The sequence below is a fragment of the Monopterus albus genome, unplaced genomic scaffold (assembly GCF_001952655.1).
Source record: "Monopterus albus unplaced genomic scaffold, M_albus_1.0 scaffold4.1, whole genome shotgun sequence".
NCBI classification, from domain to species: domain Eukaryota; kingdom Metazoa; phylum Chordata; class Actinopteri; order Synbranchiformes; family Synbranchidae; genus Monopterus; species Monopterus albus.
This window is the reverse complement of record NW_018127884.1, coordinates 2,651,975-2,671,053: the sequence shown is the minus strand read 5'-3', so window position 1 is coordinate 2,671,053 and position 19,079 is coordinate 2,651,975. Positions and strand designations below refer to the sequence as shown.

Sequence of the window (19,079 nt, the reverse complement as noted above, 5' to 3'; positions counted from 1 at the left end):
ACACACAAACACTCTTTGTACACAGAATGATTTGCAGACATGAGCGTAACCCCTCCCTCTCCTCAAAAAGCAAGCTTTTAAACAAAGAAGTACAATTTCACATTTCTAAATAATGTCTGTTGTGTTCTGAACTTTCCAAAGTTGACAAACCACTTGATACCCTTCCCCTTAAACATACACACAATTCTTTGCTCAAGTTGGTGTTTAATTGTCCTCAAGCAGTCAACTCATAGAGACCCCTCAAAAACAGTCAAAGGGATTGTGATGCACTCGGCTCACCCTAGATGTATCCTGTCTTCAAGCATACTTATTCAGCAGAAACATTTCTCACATTATGAATAGAGGCTTCTACGCCACCTCATGTACAGTGATAGTCTAAGGCTCTGTATATTAGCTTAAAGCTAATTTTTATCTGCAGTCCCTTACAATACAATGCCAGACATACAGTACTAGTGATGCAAAACAAAATAATACACATGTAATTGTAGTGATGAATCTCAAAACAATTCACCAATCTTAGTACCTTCCTTTCAGCCTTTTTCAGCGCATAATTACATTTACCATTTAATGATAATGTTGGCTGTCTACTATTTGTTATGCCCTTAGCTCTTTCTAGAGACTAAACTATAGTTTCTCAATGCATCGCCTTCCATCTGATGTATGTAATACACATATGGGCTTACTGGCCAGTGTGGAAGTGATTTGGACTGTGATATAAAGAAAATCCTGCATGAGGTGTACAGTATACCTTACTGAATCAAAGTTATTCTGTTTCACATGATAGCAGGTTACCGACAAATATCATCCTTCCACATTTGATGCGGTCTGTCCCACTTTGATAGCTTCAGTGATAAAGCGTCCCAAAACCACAGGAGAGCTTTGATCAAAGACTCAGTTCAGCCTTTTGATAAACCAAATCCTGTGGCAGTGATGTGTGTAAAACCACTCGCTCTATGTCTCTGTCACTCTTAGGTGAGCACCTGCGTGTCTGTCATCAGGGATACACCTGCTGCACGTCCGAGATGGAGGATAAACTCAACCAGCAGAGCAAACTGGAGTTCGAGAACTCGGTTGAGGAGAGCAGCCACAATATGAGGACGACATTTGTTTCAAGGCACAAAAAGTTTGATGGTAAGTTACAGTAGCTTGGTGTGTTTCATCTGTTTAACATGCAGTGATTGTGATATACAGTATAAACTGGCATTCCAGACACCACCACCACCAAGTGAATGTGGTCTATACAAAAACTGACAAACTTGTTAACACAGACTACTGATGACATGATTAATAATTACTATGACTCTTTTTAATAAAATAGGGGCTGCTTGGTTTTAAGATCAAGCTGTTCTGGAGGTTTTAGTTCTCTTTATTCACTTTAAGATCTACCTAGCTGTCACTTCTGCTCTTCTGGACTCAAAAACATAAGCTACCAGTAGCTCACTCCTTGTTCCTGAGTAGCTTGCCTAAAGGTTCAAAGGATATACAGTAGCAGGACTGTGTAGGCTACAAACCATGGATGTATGGAACAAACATTAACACATTCACTCGGTAAACCTGCTCCTATGGCAATCCAGTAAAATACAGAGATGTCTGGTTATTTATCAGCTGTCATTCAAATGGGTTGCTGATATCAAGTTTGTCAGTTACAACATGCTGCATAACTGGCAGTTTTGGATGGTGTTGCATTACATGCTAAGTCTTCACTTAAAAGAACTGGAAGGGCTACTGCTGTGGCCTGCAACATGAGCCCAGTTTTTTAAGCCTATATTTGTTTACATTTCAGCAAATTGCATAAGATGAACTGGCTGTTAGCAACTGGATTGTGTTGATAAGCAGCCCAAATTGTAATAACCAGTTTTCCATTACTTTTACTCCTGAATGCACGTGTCACACGTATGCAAACTATAAACTAAGGTTTTTATTCGTGAAGGGTACCTCCCTTCACGAATGTTGTGAGCATTGTGACGTGCTGACTGATGTTGTTTTTAAAATGTTTTGGGACAAAATGCACTGGATATTTTTGAGAACTGCTTGTGTAAAACAATTAACTTATGCAGCTGGTTTTGCTTCGGAGATCGGTTGGAGCGTTTTCATAGAGTATATGAATAAATGTAACCTGTAATATAAGACCCACTTTCATTTTGTCAAGGTAGCTCTCAGTATGTGCTACAGTATGTCACTTACACTGTCAGTCAGTGTCTAGTTTATGGCTGTCACCTCAGAATGAATTTGTTGCCTAATTTAAAATTCAGTTTTACAGGTTCATATCGACTTCAGTGAATCGCATCAAAGGGTCTGGTTTTGATCAGCAAAACATTTTCCTTGGCAGTAAATACTAAATTAGTTGTACAAGTCGTTTAAAAAAGGATCAGTGAATTGCAGTCATGACCCTGTGTACACAAAATGAAAAGTGTGAGCCTTTTTGCTCAGACTTCATGAGTCTGTAAAAGTATAATCTGTGTGCAGGTGGGAGAGGGAAAAACGGGCTCTTCAATATGAAAGAAGACGCATAAAGGATCTTGAATCGGCATTTTTTGTGGTCATTGGTACACTACGTGTTTGTAATGCATTCTTCTTTTTTTATGTGACATCAAATGTGATACAAATTCACACAAACTCAAAACAGTGTAGAACCTACCAGCATCAGACAGGCTATAGCTAGAATAAGATGTATGTTTGAACAGGCCAAAAACCATCAAGTATAGTTTTTTTTTTCTCTTTTCGAATTTGTCACTGCTCAGTGTTGAATGATCCATTTGTCAGGTTGACATTCAACTGAGGACAATACCTGCATGGTCCTTGAACTGTAATAGAGTAGGAATTCAGCTGTTATTGTTTTTGTTGACAGGATTAATCTAGGTTTTAAACATAGCCAGCTTTCAGTGTTTGAATGAAAACTATATCCTGTGCCAGTAACTGCATTAAAAGATTGTGAAAATGACAAATTTGAGTCACACAGGGTATTTATTTATACTATTTTTATGACAGATTTATGCAGTAAACTTTGCTCCCTTAGTACACTACCAGTCAGAGGTTTGAACACACTTTCCCATTCAATTCTATGGTGTCTAAACTTTTGAATGGTAGCGCAGACGGATGAATATAGCGCTCACTGTTGCAGATGCAAGGTCACTAAAAATGCAATCCTGTTCTCTGGGTGAATCAGTGCAGCTTAAATAATGTTGATTTTGATATTTTCTTGACTGATCTGCACTACATCAGTCTACTTGTGTTGCAGTGCTGCTTTTTGACGGCATATGAGTTAAAATTACAGTATGTGAAAAAGCAGTTGAGGGCAGTGGTGAAACAGACACTGCATTCAGACACAGAGTCCAGAGGCAGGTCATGGCTGTCGCTATATAACATTAATTCTGTGAGAAACTTGATAAGAGGCCAAGTCTGTTGAAGAGTTCTTTGCAGCCAGTGTCTCTGCTAGAGGCCGTTTGTGAAAAGGAAAAGTTCCACCCTGTAACCCCGCTGTACATCTGCGGGTGTTCCCTTAACTCCAACAGAGTGGTACATTTTCTCTCCAGCTGGTCACCTCACAGCACTTTCACAGTTAAACTTTCATTCATGTGATATCATTCATTTAAGCTTGTAAAATTTGTTTTTCAGGTTTATTGTCATTTCCATAAACACACAGTCGCCCATCACGAGTCTTACTGAACAGCAATTACTCCCAGCCGGCTCAGTGGGAAGTTAACCCGTCCAGCTCGATGCCTGTGTAGCCGAGTTTCGCTGAAAACAAAGATGTGGCAGTTTTTAATTTTATGCTCTGTAGTCTGTCGTATTCAGTCTACCAATCTCTAGAAGATCCTGGCAGCTGTAGCAGAGTTTTGATACCTAAAAGGTTTTCATGTGTTTTACAATTGAAGACAAGTCATACAACAAACACTTAGAAATATTTGAACTACGAAAGGCTGCTGCATCTGCTTGTGCCACTATGGCGACCAAAGAAATTTAATATTTGACCCAGAGCCTTCAGTATTTGAGTCAAGTAGCTTATGAGAAGTAATGTGTGTCAGATTAAGGAGCCTACAGCCTTCTTTTCAGATTGTATACACTGTATTTAGTCAACATTTAGGTTATCGCAAATATTGGATTAGACACAATAGCAGCAGATATTCTGAATTAAAGGACTCAGATCAGGAACAGGGCCAAAAAAAACTGAAAGTTACTGCAATAAACCCTCTGTATGAATGGTAAGAGTAATTATATACTGTTGTATGACCTAGTATGTTTTTCTTTTAATTGTTGTGCTTTCCTATTGTTCACATCTCAACCTCTAAGAAAAGTCATTAAGCAGTCCTAGTTGAGCCCTTATTTTTCCACACTGAAAAAAGGGTGGTGGTTCGATTCCTGGCTTCTTTAAACCACATGTCACAAGACATTGAACCCTAAGTTACTCCTGCTGCTATCACCCATTTGTGTGTGTGTGTAGGTGTGCGCGCTTAGGAGTGTGAATGGGCAAATAGTGTGAAAGTGCTTTTGAGTGTTCTGCAATGCATGGAAAAGCAAGTATAAGTACAAATACAAGACCATTTAAAACACTGCAAGATTTAGTCTGTTTAAAGCAAAGGAGATCCAAGTTTCTTTAAAGGTTATGCTTTGCTTTGGTTTGGGTGCTCATTCCAACTCCTATTCTTCAAGTTATAAAGGTCATCTTTTTGCATTGGTCTCTTCCTCACTGGAGCTAAATTGGAATGAACCCAGAAAAAGCTGTACTGTACTGCGCTCTGCTTTTTGGTATCATGCACAACATGTACAGTTTGCATCAAAAAATGAATATTTAAAATGGAATTACATACCGCTTAAATGTGTAATGCACAGCTTTGATCGGAGATACTGGAGCATTTTTTGAAAATGTATAGAATTTTGTGAACTTTAGAGCCTGGTACTGATTCTGTGAAATAATAATAAAGATGTCACTTTGAGATGTGCTAGAAAGACAGTTTTAAGGCTTTTCTGAGAAATGGATGTAATACAGAGAAGCAGAAAAAAAAAAAATCATTACAACATATAAACGCTCCAGCTCTTCTCCTATAACACTTTTAACTGGTAGCCATAGATATTTCAAGTGTTACCAGAAAAAAATACTTTTAAATTCCGGAGTGTATTTTGGCTTTAATAGCACCATTTCACAGATGGCGCCTGTAGAACAATGTGCATACACTTGCATAGTAACACTGGTGACATAAATCACTAATGCAGTTCCATTTTGTAGAGGCCCATATTGCCAGGACACTTGACATCGCAGTCCTTTTCCTTGCATTAAGCTCCCTCCACCTTGTGGGGTTTGAATCATCCCTCATCAATTTTACATGGCCTCATTTCTGTCCCCAGTTATTTATAGGGTCCTATTATGAAAACCTTAACTTACTTTTTGATTACTGACTGCTTTCCCTGAAGGCCTGTGGGTTTTGATGCATTATTGAGCAATCCTGAAGTCATAAATGACTGGAATTAAGGTTTGAGTATTCTGAATGCCCAATCATCCAGCTGAGGAATGTTTTCCCCCCATTTCTCACCATGTTTTATTCTCCCAGAGAGACTTGGAGTCTGGTAATATTCCAGTCCAACAGATGCACAGAGTGGAGAAATAAACTCACAACCAACTTTGTAGTGCATAGGTTCTGCATTTCTTTGGCTCAATGTTCACTACATTTCTTTAAGTTTCTGAAAGCCTTATGGGTCTCTGGTACCCTAGTTGGTGCCCTAAGGTGTCCAAAATTAAGAACAAGAAATCAAATGCATATTTATATATGTACGTGAAAGCTAGAGAGAAAGAGGCAGTTTGATATGTGAAATAGGCAATAGGGGAAGAGCTGCATCAAATCGGTTAAAGATTATAAAAGTACCATGACACAGCATGCAAGTGACTTCTTCTTCATCTCTTTGAGTTCTGATCTTGTACAGTATAAAAATGTCACAGTTCAATAAAATCTCATGGTAGAGCCTTGAGTTAATAAAGTTTCATCTTAAGTTCCATTCAGAAATCAGTTGTGAATGATCTGAAACGATAACCCAACGCTGACATAAAACTTGCAACTTAAATTTCCCCTTAAATAGCTTTAAGATAAAAAAAAAACAAAAACATTTCCCCACTTCATGACAGTTTCAGTATATCATTATCTTCCTATGTTTTTGCTTGAAGTTACAATGTTTTAACATAAAAATGGCTACATCAATTGGGATATCATATTCACAGCATTTTACTACACACCAGTGCAATTCAGCAGCATATTTAGTGTATTTTGAAAACTACTTGTAAGTCTGGAGTTTAGGAGGTTAATGGGCATATGTGGAGAGCAGTTTGACTCATTTGTATCTCCAGTATTACCCTTTTTAGGCTATTTGTCATTTGCTCTTGTTGTGCGGTTGGTGCTCATTAGGTTCTGTTTGGCTGGCGCCCTTCTGTTCTCTCACAGGACCTTGGCAAGAGATTAGTGTGTGTGGTTGGTTGACTAAAGTCTGGGTTGAGCAGCAGCCTTGGTTGACTGAGCTCTTTGATCCTGCCCCAGTAGAGCTTCTCTGCTCAGCGGTGAGAGCTGCTGTGCCCCTCATTCACTTCAACAATCCATTATTCACACCTGACTTAAACCAAGGTTGACTCAAACACAACACCCCATTCTCGCAAATCTGTGGTCTCTACAAATTCACAAGCTCCCGGTGAAATGTGAAAGTCAGCAAACATGCAGGGTAAGAACACCACCCAAGTCCCTGCATTTCATGGATTCATTCTTTATCTGTAACATTTTATTTCAAGGTGTAGTCCCGCAGAAAGAGGGCATCTTGTCTTATTAGGTTTTAATGGAAAATTAAAGAATCAATCTTTCTTCTGTCAGATGGAGACGAGCATCAGAACTGACACAGCCTTTCCTGGGCTCATTCTTAAATTATATTTTGATAGTTTTACATTAATTGTTTAGTGTATTTTACAAGAATGTGTAGACTAAGCACCAAGCACATTTCAATGCATGAAAGAGCAGTAAATATTTTACACTTTACAGTCAACACATTGGTCCTGTGCTTGATACTGTGGCCTGTTTTAAACAGAGGAAAAACACTTTGATGGGAAACCAGAGTGCGATGAGTCACAGTCAACAGTGCACTTCAAAACCTACTCCATTAAACAGAGGGAGAGAGAAGGATCTGTGAACCAACATGTTGGAAATGTAATGTATCATAGGAAAGTACATAGGAAAGTAATTTTCCTTTAATTTAAGCAGAGTTTCTTCTCATGAATTAAATAGTAGAATCATTGTAACTTGCATTTGTTTTATGTAGTTGGTGAATCATCAAATGCTTTTGATTTGTCGTATCAGGTCAGCCAACCCTCGTGGCTTCAGCTTTGTCAGCTCTGCTGATTAGTGCACTGGGCAAGGCAATGTACATTTTTTATTTACAACCCTGTCTCCCATAAGTTATGTTTATATATGACTAATCTGTGATAGAAATGCATTTTGCAGGAAACAAAACTGTGACCAGAATGTAAATGGGATATGTTGTTAATTTATGTATTTGGCAAGTAGCAAATGTTGATATTGGTTCAGTATTTTCCTCTTATTTATCCTTGATGCTTTTAGATCTCTCTCCAGAATAATCTTTTGATTTCATTGTGTCCTTCACAGCGTCAAGGCTCCCTGTGGCGAACACAGCAATAAAACCCCATAACATCATGTTACACTGTGGGGATGCTATTGTTTTCTTAAAAAAAATCATTTTTTACCTCTGTAGACTTAGAATTGATGCTACTTAGTAAAATGCTTAATTTTGTTTCATCTGTCCAAAAAACTGTTTCAGCAGCACTGTGGCTTGTAGTGTTGGGGATTAGTAGTTTAATTGCATTTTGCAGTAGCTTGCTGGTAGTTAAGTTACATTCATTTTTCCATAGTGATTCAAGTAGTTGAATAATTTTTCCTTTTTTTTGCTGTTTTTTGTGTAGTTAACTACTGAAACTACAACCACTTTTGGGCCTTACAGGGAAAGGAATGTTGTTTTTTTATCTTACTACATTGCATGTGAGCAGCCTTTTCAGTATTGACAAGGGCATTTTCAGTGCCAAACAGAACCATCTGTTGGAGAAACACTTTGAGACTGCTCATGTATTGTATAAACAAGAGATTCTGCTATGACAAATAAAAAGATAGGCCCATTATTGAGACCAGCGTTCAAGCTGTTCATAGTGTCTAAAAGGGTGCAAGCTAAAGATTATTGTTAAGATTCTAAAGTCTGATGTTACAAAGACAACAGGGCCATTTTTTTGGACCAGTGCGCAAGTCGGTCAAAATGTCTAAAAAGATGCAAGTTAAATATTTTTCTTTACTGTGTTAGTTGTAGTTAAGTAATATATAAATTCCAGATGCATTTACGTATAACAAACGCACAACAATCCTTGCAATTTTGTCTTCTGAAAAGTTAAGATAGGATTGTTTTAAGGACAGGTTTCAGCGGCATATTTTGCAGGCATGCGATTTCAAAGTTGTTTGAACTACTTAGCTAGCTTAGCCTTAGCTCACCAGATTAGATTTCTGCCTAGGGTAGGTTTGCTGTAGGTCTCCTTCTTCCAATGTGAAGCAATTGGCAGCTTGCAGAGCTATGCTTTCAAAGTAACTTCCCCAGAACTGGTGGCTTGATAGTTTTCAGAAGAAAACTGGACACTTGTAGTTTTTTTTTTTTAACCATTTAAACTCTCCTTCTTGTCAATCAGGGGTAAATTCTTCTTAAGCAACCTGGTTCAGAGAGGTTAGCTCTGGTCTTATGGACTTTGTAATATCAACCACTGTAGTCACAGGAATATTGAGCTGCATAAACGTGGTATCCATAAGAAGATCTGTATAGAATAAGCAATAGTTCAGATACTTTCAATGTATTGTATAGCAGACCAAAGACATGCAGGCGTGCGAGACAAAAGAGCTTTTAATTTTTAACAGTTTTTGGGGAGAAAGGAGCATTGTTAGTGTTTCCTGTTGCAGTTTAGTTAGCTATAAACATACTTACTAGAAGGTTACTAGAGGTTTTGTTTTGACAATCCCAGTAAAGTTGCATCCAAATAAATATTGCTTAGCCTTTGGACAAGATACTTTAATGGTAACTTCAAAAGATTTATGTTCCACTTATTTACCACTATGCTATATGAGTGGAGGTTTGGTTAATAAAGATTGAGTCAGGTTACACAGTGATGGATTGTCCCTTTCTGCTTAACAGCATCTCTTTTTGTCTCCCTCCTAAAGAAAATCTTTCACTCTGTTCAAAGATTGACTGTTTTGTTGTTGCCTCGGTGTGACTGGTTCTTGTTTAAGGAATGTGGCTTTTATAATCTACCTTTATTTAATGGTGTGTGACAGGGAATAAAAACAACATAAAGTTCTGTCCTGAAAAATACTGAAATGAAGTCAGCCCATTCAAAGTAAGGTCTGTTCTTATACATGACTATATAAAACAACTGGCAATGTATTGACTTCCCCAGAATCACAAACTCAGTCTTTACATTTATTATTCATGTTTGACATTCATACTTAACCAAGTAAAGTTTTGTAAAATGCTCACAATTCATAAATGACATCAAATGGTTACTTCAAAACCAGATCTCAAATGTCCTCATTACTTTCCCCAGTTCAGCTCTGAAGCTATGAACTAGATTTATAATTACAAGTTTTTGGCATAACACGCATTATGATTGCTTTAAGAAAGTAAATGATTTGCTCCCTTAAAATTTTGATCATTCTTATTATCCTTAATGTAGCAAATTATGTCTGTGTTTGCTCCTGCAATCATGAATGGTAGCTTGAACACTTTTAATTATGCCGCGCACAGGGTCCACTGTTGCAGACACATTACTTGAGTTTGTGGACTGCTTTGTAATTCTCATTATCCTTTGTGCATAATATAATAGCCACCATTATTAATTTATGCTATGAATACATTTGACAAGGAGGTTACACTTGACACACAGCGTAAGATTCTGATGCTGTTTGGCCCTATTTAGACATTACACTGGTTGGAAGCTTGGCTGCTCTGGTCACCTGGACACTAATTTGGCAGAGGTAAGCTTGCTAATTTACAGGCGAGTCATTATGAGGATTCACTGGGTGCTGCAGGGGCCTGGCACATATTCAACAACAATGTAGAGAACCTTCTGGTGCCAAATAATAGCACTCACATTTATTTTTTAGAAACCTGATTAAAAAAATCGGAATGCTTAGCAAGTCATAGTGGTTGCCATTTTTATTAGTCTTGACCCATTAATATAGTAACAGACCTAAAAATGTAAAGTTTGTTCTGAAGATTATGATGATTCCTTTGTAAAGGAAATCCAAGGGGTCATTAGAATCAAGAGTTTATCCTCTTGGGAACATCAGTACACAGTTTATGGTGTGTCCACAGTGAAAAATGAGGTCAAAACATTTCCTGGCACATTGCCCATTGGACTTTGATGTCTTGTGTACACATCCTAGATGAAATGTCAGGGTATTACCAAAGTAATGAGGATTATTCCTCTGTGACATTTCCATTCAAGTCAAATCAGTTTTAATTATGAATCCTAAAATCACAAACTTGGCTGAACAGATTTCATAATCTTAATAACAGACCCTCTGTTTGGATAAGGGAAAAACTCCCCAAGGAGGGATGAGTCTTCCAGGACAGACAGATGTTGTATGTGCAGGCAGAAAGAACCATAATGAAATCGCACTTTACAGTGGAGATGAATATTAATATTGAATAGTGACTAGGTGTCAACATGTTTCCTGCCTTTTGAAAAACAATTGTAAAGTTGTTGTCTTTAGTTATAGAAATAACAAAAGCCTTGGAATATGTTATTTAAAATAAGATGTGCAGTGAAGGTTTTATGTATCTTTTATGATGTACAGTAGATGTTGTGGGCAATGTGTCATGTTGCATATTGTAAGTTCTCTTATGATCCCCTGCTTTGTGCATTCATTTTTTTTCTGTGTGCATGCGTACGTGTGTCCTTGTGCATATGTAGACCGAAAAACTACTACGCTAGTGTAGCTTTACTACAGATCAGAAACTTCATGATAACTGTCCAGTGGTTACATTAGTTTTTTATCACATTGGATTACAAATACTTTACATATAAGTTATCCCTCACAGTGCTATAAAACTTTACAGATCAGCTTTATTTTCTTATATTCCAATATTGTATCACTATCAGTATCAATATTTACCCTCATCCACTCACTCCAAAAAAAACCCCATAATGTGGAAAAACTGGAAGAGACAATGGCGCTGACACCATGACACAGAAACATGCACCTTCTAGTAAAGGACACTTTACATTGGACATAAAACAAATGGAGACCACAGGACTTGGTAACCATCTGATGGTACAAGACCTGCATTACACAGGAGATGACACTAAATTACACGCAGGGCAGAACACTGGTGATAAGAGGGCATACACTGACTTAACCCCTCCAGTGCGGCGATGCAGTTGAAACCTCTGTGGCAGTTGCATACCCATTCTAATGAAATATAAAACCATGTGGGCATGCATTTCCTGTGTGCTTATAAATAAATAACCTCTGTTTAGGTGTCCCTGTGTTATCTTAAGTGAATGTCAGGAATACTGTAATTCTCTGAGGGCTAAAGGAATGGAGTCTGTCCAGCGCTGTTTTAGTTGAGAGTTGGTGGCAGCCTCCATCATTTGGCACAGGCTGCAGCCTGGTGTCACTTTTGTACTTCAGGATGGATGGCTCTGTTTGGCCTGAACACCGTTAAAGCTGTCCCACTGGTGAGCTTCAAGGAGAGGCTGTAAGAGAAGTGTGCCATTCCACAAGCCACTGTAGCAAAAATGGGAGAGGAAATTCGTAGACCTGGTGCCGTGTGATTCTTCTTCAGTATATTTATTAAATTTAAAACTTTGTGTCAGATATTGAAACACATACACTATGAAAACTCACTTACAAAAAAATCCTATCCTCAGGATATTGAGTTTTCTTGGGCCACAGCTGAGCTCATGCCAGCTGTTGAGACAGAAGAAAAACGTTACCCCTCTCCTGCAAAGGTGCTGCTATGCTTCCTTCACAGAGCCCCACTGTTCCATGTCCTTTTGATTTCCATGCATCATTTAAAATCAACTGAATGTGGTGACCGTGAGGGTGGCACAATTTTCAGTTTAGTGTTCACTTGAAATGTGACAGTGAGTAATTGGCAGGTCATGCCTTACATATATATTGCAGCAGGAAAGATTTGAGATCAGGACGGTTCAGAGGAAAAGCAGTGATTGTTCTTGCATTGCAAAGCAACCTCCCCCTTTTTTCTGCTTGAAATACTTCTGCAGTGTGTACTTGTGTTCTGCTGGAGTATCATCAGTCTGTTGCATTTGTCATGAATTTTGGTGTTTACTCTGTATAATTGTTCTTATGATGAATATGTGAATTTTAAAACCAGATTATGAGATACTGTACATAAAAGAAGCTCTTTTTGTATACAGTTATTCCTTTGCAGTGTATTGTATGTGTGACCTCATGGATGCAAAACCAGACAGTATTTAACAAAAGATAATATAGTAGATTAGTATTAACAGTATTGAGTAACTTGGATTCATTTCTGTGCTTTGCCATGACTTTAATCAAAACAATACTTTAGAGTGATGAACCTTAGATAAATGCTATTAGGTTTGTCAAGACAGTTTTTGTTGGTGGCAGCCTCCATCATTTGGCACAGGCTGCAGCCTGGTGTCACTTTTGTACTTCAGGATGGATGGCTCTGTTTGGCCTGAACACCGTTAAAGCTGTCCCACTGGTGAGCTTCAAGGAGAGGCTGTAAGAGAAGTGTGCCATTCCACAAGCCACTGTAGCAAAAATGGGAGAGGAAATTCGTAGACCTGGTGCCGTGTGATTCTTCTTCAGTATATTTATTAAATTTAAAACTTTGTGTCAGATATTGAAACACATACACTATGAAAACTCACTTACAAAAAAATCCTATCCTCAGGATATTGAGTTTTCTTGGGCCACAGCTGAGCTCATGCCAGCTGTTGAGACAGAAGAAAAACGTTACCCCTCTCCTGCAAAGGTGCTGCTATGCTTCCTTCACAGAGCCCCACTGTTCCATGTCCTTTTGATTTCCATGCATCATTTAAAATCAACTGAATGTGGTGACCGTGAGGGTGGCACAATTTTCAGTTTAGTGTTCACTTGAAATGTGACAGTGAGTAATTGGCAGGTCATGCCTTACATATATATTGCAGCAGGAAAGATTTGAGATCAGGACGGTTCAGAGGAAAAGCAGTGATTGTTCTTGCATTGCAAAGCAACCTCCCCCTTTTTTCTGCTTGAAATACTTCTGCAGTGTGTACTTGTGTTCTGCTGGAGTATCATCAGTCTGTTGCATTTGTCATGAATTTTGGTGTTTACTCTGTATAATTGTTCTTATGATGAATATGTGAATTTTAAAACCAGATTATGAGATACTGTACATAAAAGAAGCTCTTTTTGTATACAGTTATTCCTTTGCAGTGTATTGTATGTGTGACCTCATGGATGCAAAACCAGACAGTATTTAACAAAAGATAATATAGTAGATTAGTATTACAGTAACAGTATTGAGTAACTTGGATTCATTTCTGTGCTTTGCCATGACTTTAATCAAAACAATACTTTAGAGTGATGAACCTTAGATAAATGCTATTAGGTTTGTCAAGACAGTTTTTGTTTAATGTTGTTAGGCTTTTTTTTTTTAAATCATTTTCTTTTATTCAAAATTGAATTAATTAGAAATATAGAGTTAATTTCATTAGAATTGTGGCTAAATGGCTGTATTTCACTGCAACATACTGAACAGCAAATGTTTTGGCCATCATTAAGAATTGAAGTAATTGTCAACATCAAAACATGAATACCATGTGTGAACTCTGTGTTTTCCTGCTTCCACTGAAATATCTGGACAGTTACTCAGGATGGTGCCTCATTTCCAGGACCCAAACGCACTCTTGCGCATTTGCCCTAAATATCTTAAAAATCATAAAATAAACGTGTAATGCAGGCAGCAAGCTGAAGCTGCAGTATTCTCATACAACATCTTTGAGTGAACAAGTGACCACTTCTGTGTAGTGTCTGACTTGGCTACTACTTGGACAAAAGCTAACCTTCATTTATGACACAGTAACAGGGGCAGAAATTAACAATACACAGGCTGTTCTTTTTTTTGCCTGGAGCCTCAATATCCTCACTTGTGCAGGAAGCACTCTGCAGGGTGGATTAGTTTGACAAAGCTCTGCATGGAAGCTTTCATGGAGAGAGGCACTCCAACAGCCAGGTTGAGAGAAAGCTGCTTATCCACAGGGTCAGAGTAATGTAATGGTGTGTGCAACCAATTTGCTCCTTGCTATTCAACGGGTGTGAATATCATGCATGAGAGGAAATCACTTTGATTTTTTGAGCCTTGCTAATTGACTTCTCCAGGGCCTCTCAACACTGAACTGTGTCAGATCTTGGAAAGCACAGAGATGCTGTCAGCAAAGGTACCATCTTTCGTCAATATAATTAACTAAACAGACAAGAAGAATTGTAGCTTTGACTCAGAATTTTGGTATGGAGCCACATCTGAAAGTGGTTCAGTTGGTAAATACTATATTTTACTACTCTGAATTAATTATATCACTACTTTCCTAGGATAATGGCTCATGCAGTGTCATTGAACTGCAAGGTCAATAGATTTTGCCCTTGGTAACACTGCTAGTGAGGCATCATAGTATTTAATTATTATACTGTACTAATTATATTGATGTACTGGTCATTTGGGGAAAATATTGCAGTATATTATAAAAGTTTAGAAATAGCAGGGTTTCATATAGTGTTGTATAGTAAAGGTAATATTCCTTACCTGAAATTGAAAATGCTAACATCAGAGGACATTAGGCAGCATTTATATTAAACATACAGTAATATTTTGCTTATTAACCTTAAAACAGTACTCAATTGATTCAGCAATGTATCCCATTATTGTTGCTGATGTTTTTTAAAACATTGATTTTTTTCCTTGTTAAAACCAAAGCCTATGTACATTACCCACAATGCAACCACACTGCCAAATGTTTGGTCAATGCATTTAGTGTTGGGCACTCCTCGGCAGTAATTTGAAAGACTAGTAACATGGACCACTAAGCAATGTGACCAAAGAGCAATAGTTAAAATACAAGGACTAAATCTTCAGTGTACTGAATCTGAAAGCAACAATAGAAATGTTGTTGCTAAGGCATTGTGACGGAACTAATGGAAATTTTCATCCACATTCTTATTTAGTAATGCATATATTGTAATTAAATGAGTAAAACTTAAAGCAACAAGAAGGTGGCAGACTGTAAACAAGGAACATATCACCCAGTGTAGTGGTGTGTACATTTTGCAGTAAGCGATAAGTAAAAATAATAATAAATCCTCTCAAATGTATTAAAAGTAAAGGTAACGAGCCGGATTTGGAAATGTAAGGAGTAGAAAGCAAAGATATTTATGTTAAAATATAAGAAGTAAAAGTAAAAAGTTGTTCAAAAATTAAATACTCAGGTAGAGATAACTGGAAAAATCTGATTAAATGCAGTAACAAAGTATTTGTACTTTACTTTCCAGCCCTATGTGTTACAAGCAGTGTTAATAATGTATGTTTTTTTTTATGGTGCTTTTACTATGTGTGTAAACTCAACATGTAGCCTACAAAGTCAAATACATTGTGAGCTTGTGTTGTAAAATCAACAATAAAAGTTACTGATAGTCAGTACTCTAAACACTGGGCGGAGGATATAAGCAGAGCTTTGTTGTCTTGTTGGTTGAATGAGTTAAAACACCCCCAATATTTAATAGATGTTTGTGGGAGTTTCTTACTGTATATTTTTGAGAGGTCACATCTGCATGTCTCTAAATCTAGAAATGGTAAGATTAAACTAAGCACAATGTGATCAAAGAACAAAAACCATTACAAAGCACTGCTAAATTAATATTCATGAATATTTACCACATTTATGCATCTGCTGGTTTGTGGGCACTATGGGGGATATTTACTAATGTTTTCCGGCTCATTTTCTGCACTAGACAGTGAAATTGCATGTGTTCATATTTACTAAGGAGTCGCAGTGGGGATTTGTAATGGAGAACCTGAAGAAATGCAGAACCTCAGGAATTTGCCTGTTGGGTCTCATGTATTTTAAGGCGTTCCCATTCAGGGACACAAAAATCAGCGAGGAGAGAATGGAAATGTATACAAATCCCCTTAGCCCCTCATTTACCACCGCTGTGGCAGAAGGAACTGCAGCTGAAATTTAACGTCAAGAGAAAGCAGGTGTAAAATTTGGAGCACTGTTCTCACCATGGCAGCTCTTAGTCATCTGAGATCGCTTCAGAGTTAAAAACATGTTTGAGGAGGGAACGGATGTTTGTAAATCATATTGCTTGCCAGAAGAGAATGTTAGGACTTTTATAGGCTTTCAAGTCACACCAGGCTTCAATTACGGAGTGAAGTAAAAGGTGATTTGACTGGCAGGAGACTAATTTCAATTCAGGTCAATTCAGTTTTATTTGTATAGCACCAAATCACAACAAAAGTTGTCTCAGGACACTTTACAAATTAAGATCTACACCTTGCTATTAATAATATAGAGGAAAAACCCAACAAATCCCCTTTGAGCAAGCACTTGGTGACAGTGGGGAGGAAAAACTCCCTTTAATGGATGAAACTTCCGACAGACCCCGGTTCTTGGTGGGTGGCCTTCTGCCTCAACCGGTTGGGTGAGTGGATAGAGGAGAGAGAAAAGCAAAGCAACAAGACAACAAACAGTCAAACACTGGGCAGCTTGATATGGATCATCAGAAACACAAAGCTCCAGAGCCGGGGATACCCGCAGAAAGCTACAGGGAGAGAGTGAGGACACACTATGGGAGAGAGGAGATACCATGTTAATGACATGTAATGCTGGTATATGGATGCAAGGGCATGGAGAGAGGAGAGGAGAGAACCCCCCCAGCAGCCTAGACCTATAGCAACATAACTAAGGGAAGGCTCAGGGTCACCTGATCAATCTTATCAAAAAAGGAAAGTCTTAAGTCTAATCTGCCTCTCGAACTGAGACTGGGAGTTGGTTCCATAGGAGAGGAGCTTGATAGCTAAAGGTTCTGCCTCCCATTCTACTTCTGTAGACTCTATGAACCACAAGTAGACCTGCACTCTGAGAGCGAAGTGCTCTGTTAGGATGATAAGGCTCTACGAGGTCTTTATATGATGGAGCCTTGTCATTAAGGGCTTTGGATGTTAGGAGAAGGATTTTAAATTCTATTCTGAATTTTACAGGGAGCCAGTGGAGAGAAGCTAATATAGGAGAGATAGTTCCTGTCAGTACTCTGGCTGCAGCATTTTGGATTAACTGGAGGGTTTTTAGGGAATTATTGGGACATCCTGATAGTAAAGAGTTACAGTAGTCCAGCCTGGAAGTAACAAATGCATGGACCACGTTTTCAGGATCACTTTGAGACAGGATGCTCCTGATTTTGGCGATATTGGGCAGGTGAAAGAAAGCAGATCTAGAGATTTGGTTTATGTGTGATTTAAAGGACTATGTGATTGAAGTTCTGAAATGTGTTTGTTGATCTCTTCAACCATATTAAAGTTCAGTCACTGTAAACTTAGGATCTGCTGCTGAAGTGTAGAAGAAAGTCTAAGTGGACATGTATTCAAATTAGCGCAGCTGCAGCTGTGTTCATTTAAGTCATCAATGTTAGCATATATTGTTCTAAATAAGAGAATTCCAGTGCCGCAATATTTTGTGCACATGACAGTAAATTGCAACTGGTTTAGTAAATATTCCCTTATGTGTATATTTCTTGAAGTCACAATTATTAAATTCCATTCTCTTTCTTGCAAATTAACTACCAGCTGTATGGAGTGACAGCTTGTTCTCAGCTCTGGGATCAGTACAGAGATTTACATACTATATGTATTTGGTGAAGAAACAAAGAACCTATGACGCCTCAGGTGTGTCAGTCAGTTAACCTCAGTACATTTTTCTTTTTGTTTCTCTCCAAGCTTGAGCTTCTCACTGGACTTCAGAAATTCACACGCCACATAGTGATTTAAATGCTTTATTACGGGATTTAACAAACCTTCAACTGATCTCGTCTTTTGTACCTCTGAGTATCCATGCTTTGCCAGTTTTGTCTACTATCCATTTCTTTTGTGGCTTTTGTTCCATTTTAACACTTGTTTTAACTGCAGCATTACAATGAGGAAGCATTCTTCAAATATGAACAGGGCAAGTAGCCAAATCAGTGCACAATGAAAACAGCAGACACAACACACATTAATCAGTAACCTATTGTAAACCCTTGGTAAATAACAACATACCATTTGCTGGCCTTTGAAAACCAACCAGCCCATCAGTTTCCATTTTTTAACCTCTGGGGTTCAAATAACACTTACACACAGAAATGTGTGTAAATGTCCAGACCCTCTGCCACACAGACAGAACTAAGATCTGGGAAAACCTTAGACTCTTAAATGTAGTTGTCGGGTTGGTAATTTCATTTACATGAGTATGCATTCCATCCAACAACAGGTGGTCATATATCCTGGTCATATGCCAAGAATAGCTGAGAGATCTGAAACACCTGTTTACAGCAGTGTGTATGTACTGTATATGATAAACATGACCTTTTTTCTAATTTGTGTAATGATCCATGTAGCCAGAAAGTCTGCATTTTTAAAGAGCTATACATTTTTTTGAAATGAAAGGTAGCTAGAATAGGTTAGATTCAGCATGCAGATGCCAAGGATTTCTCCACCCATATACTGTAAGGACCACCTGTACAGTTGGAGGGAGGAGATGGAGTAGGGGAGAGGAAGGGTGTGAGGTAATGTTTACAGTATGTTTAAAGTATCTGCATGTATTTAAAAATGATAAATCTATAATTAAAAATGCTGCATACTGTACTAGCTACAATTATTCTGGGTAACAAGACAACTTCAAAGGTTTTGTGCAACTACTTATGGAGACAAATAACAAGAGACTCGACGACATGACCAGAGAAATACAGGAAATAAAAACGAGTTTGCAGTTTACTCAGCGAGAT

General features: G+C 38.1%; 1 protein-coding gene across 3 annotated transcripts in view; it reads left to right on the top strand.

The window, feature by feature from the left end:
* gpc6a (glypican 6a) overlaps window positions 1-19,079 on the top strand; it is a 137,685-nt gene that overhangs the window by 32,422 nt on the left and 86,184 nt on the right. For all 3 annotated transcript variants that reach the window (XM_020606777.1, XM_020606763.1, XM_020606771.1), the window contains exon 2: window positions 973-1,131. In XM_020606777.1, the coding sequence (XP_020462433.1) occupies window positions 1,023-1,131 (109 nt within the window). In that variant the 5' untranslated portion in view covers window positions 973-1,022. The remainder of the gene's footprint in view (window positions 1-972; window positions 1,132-19,079) is intronic.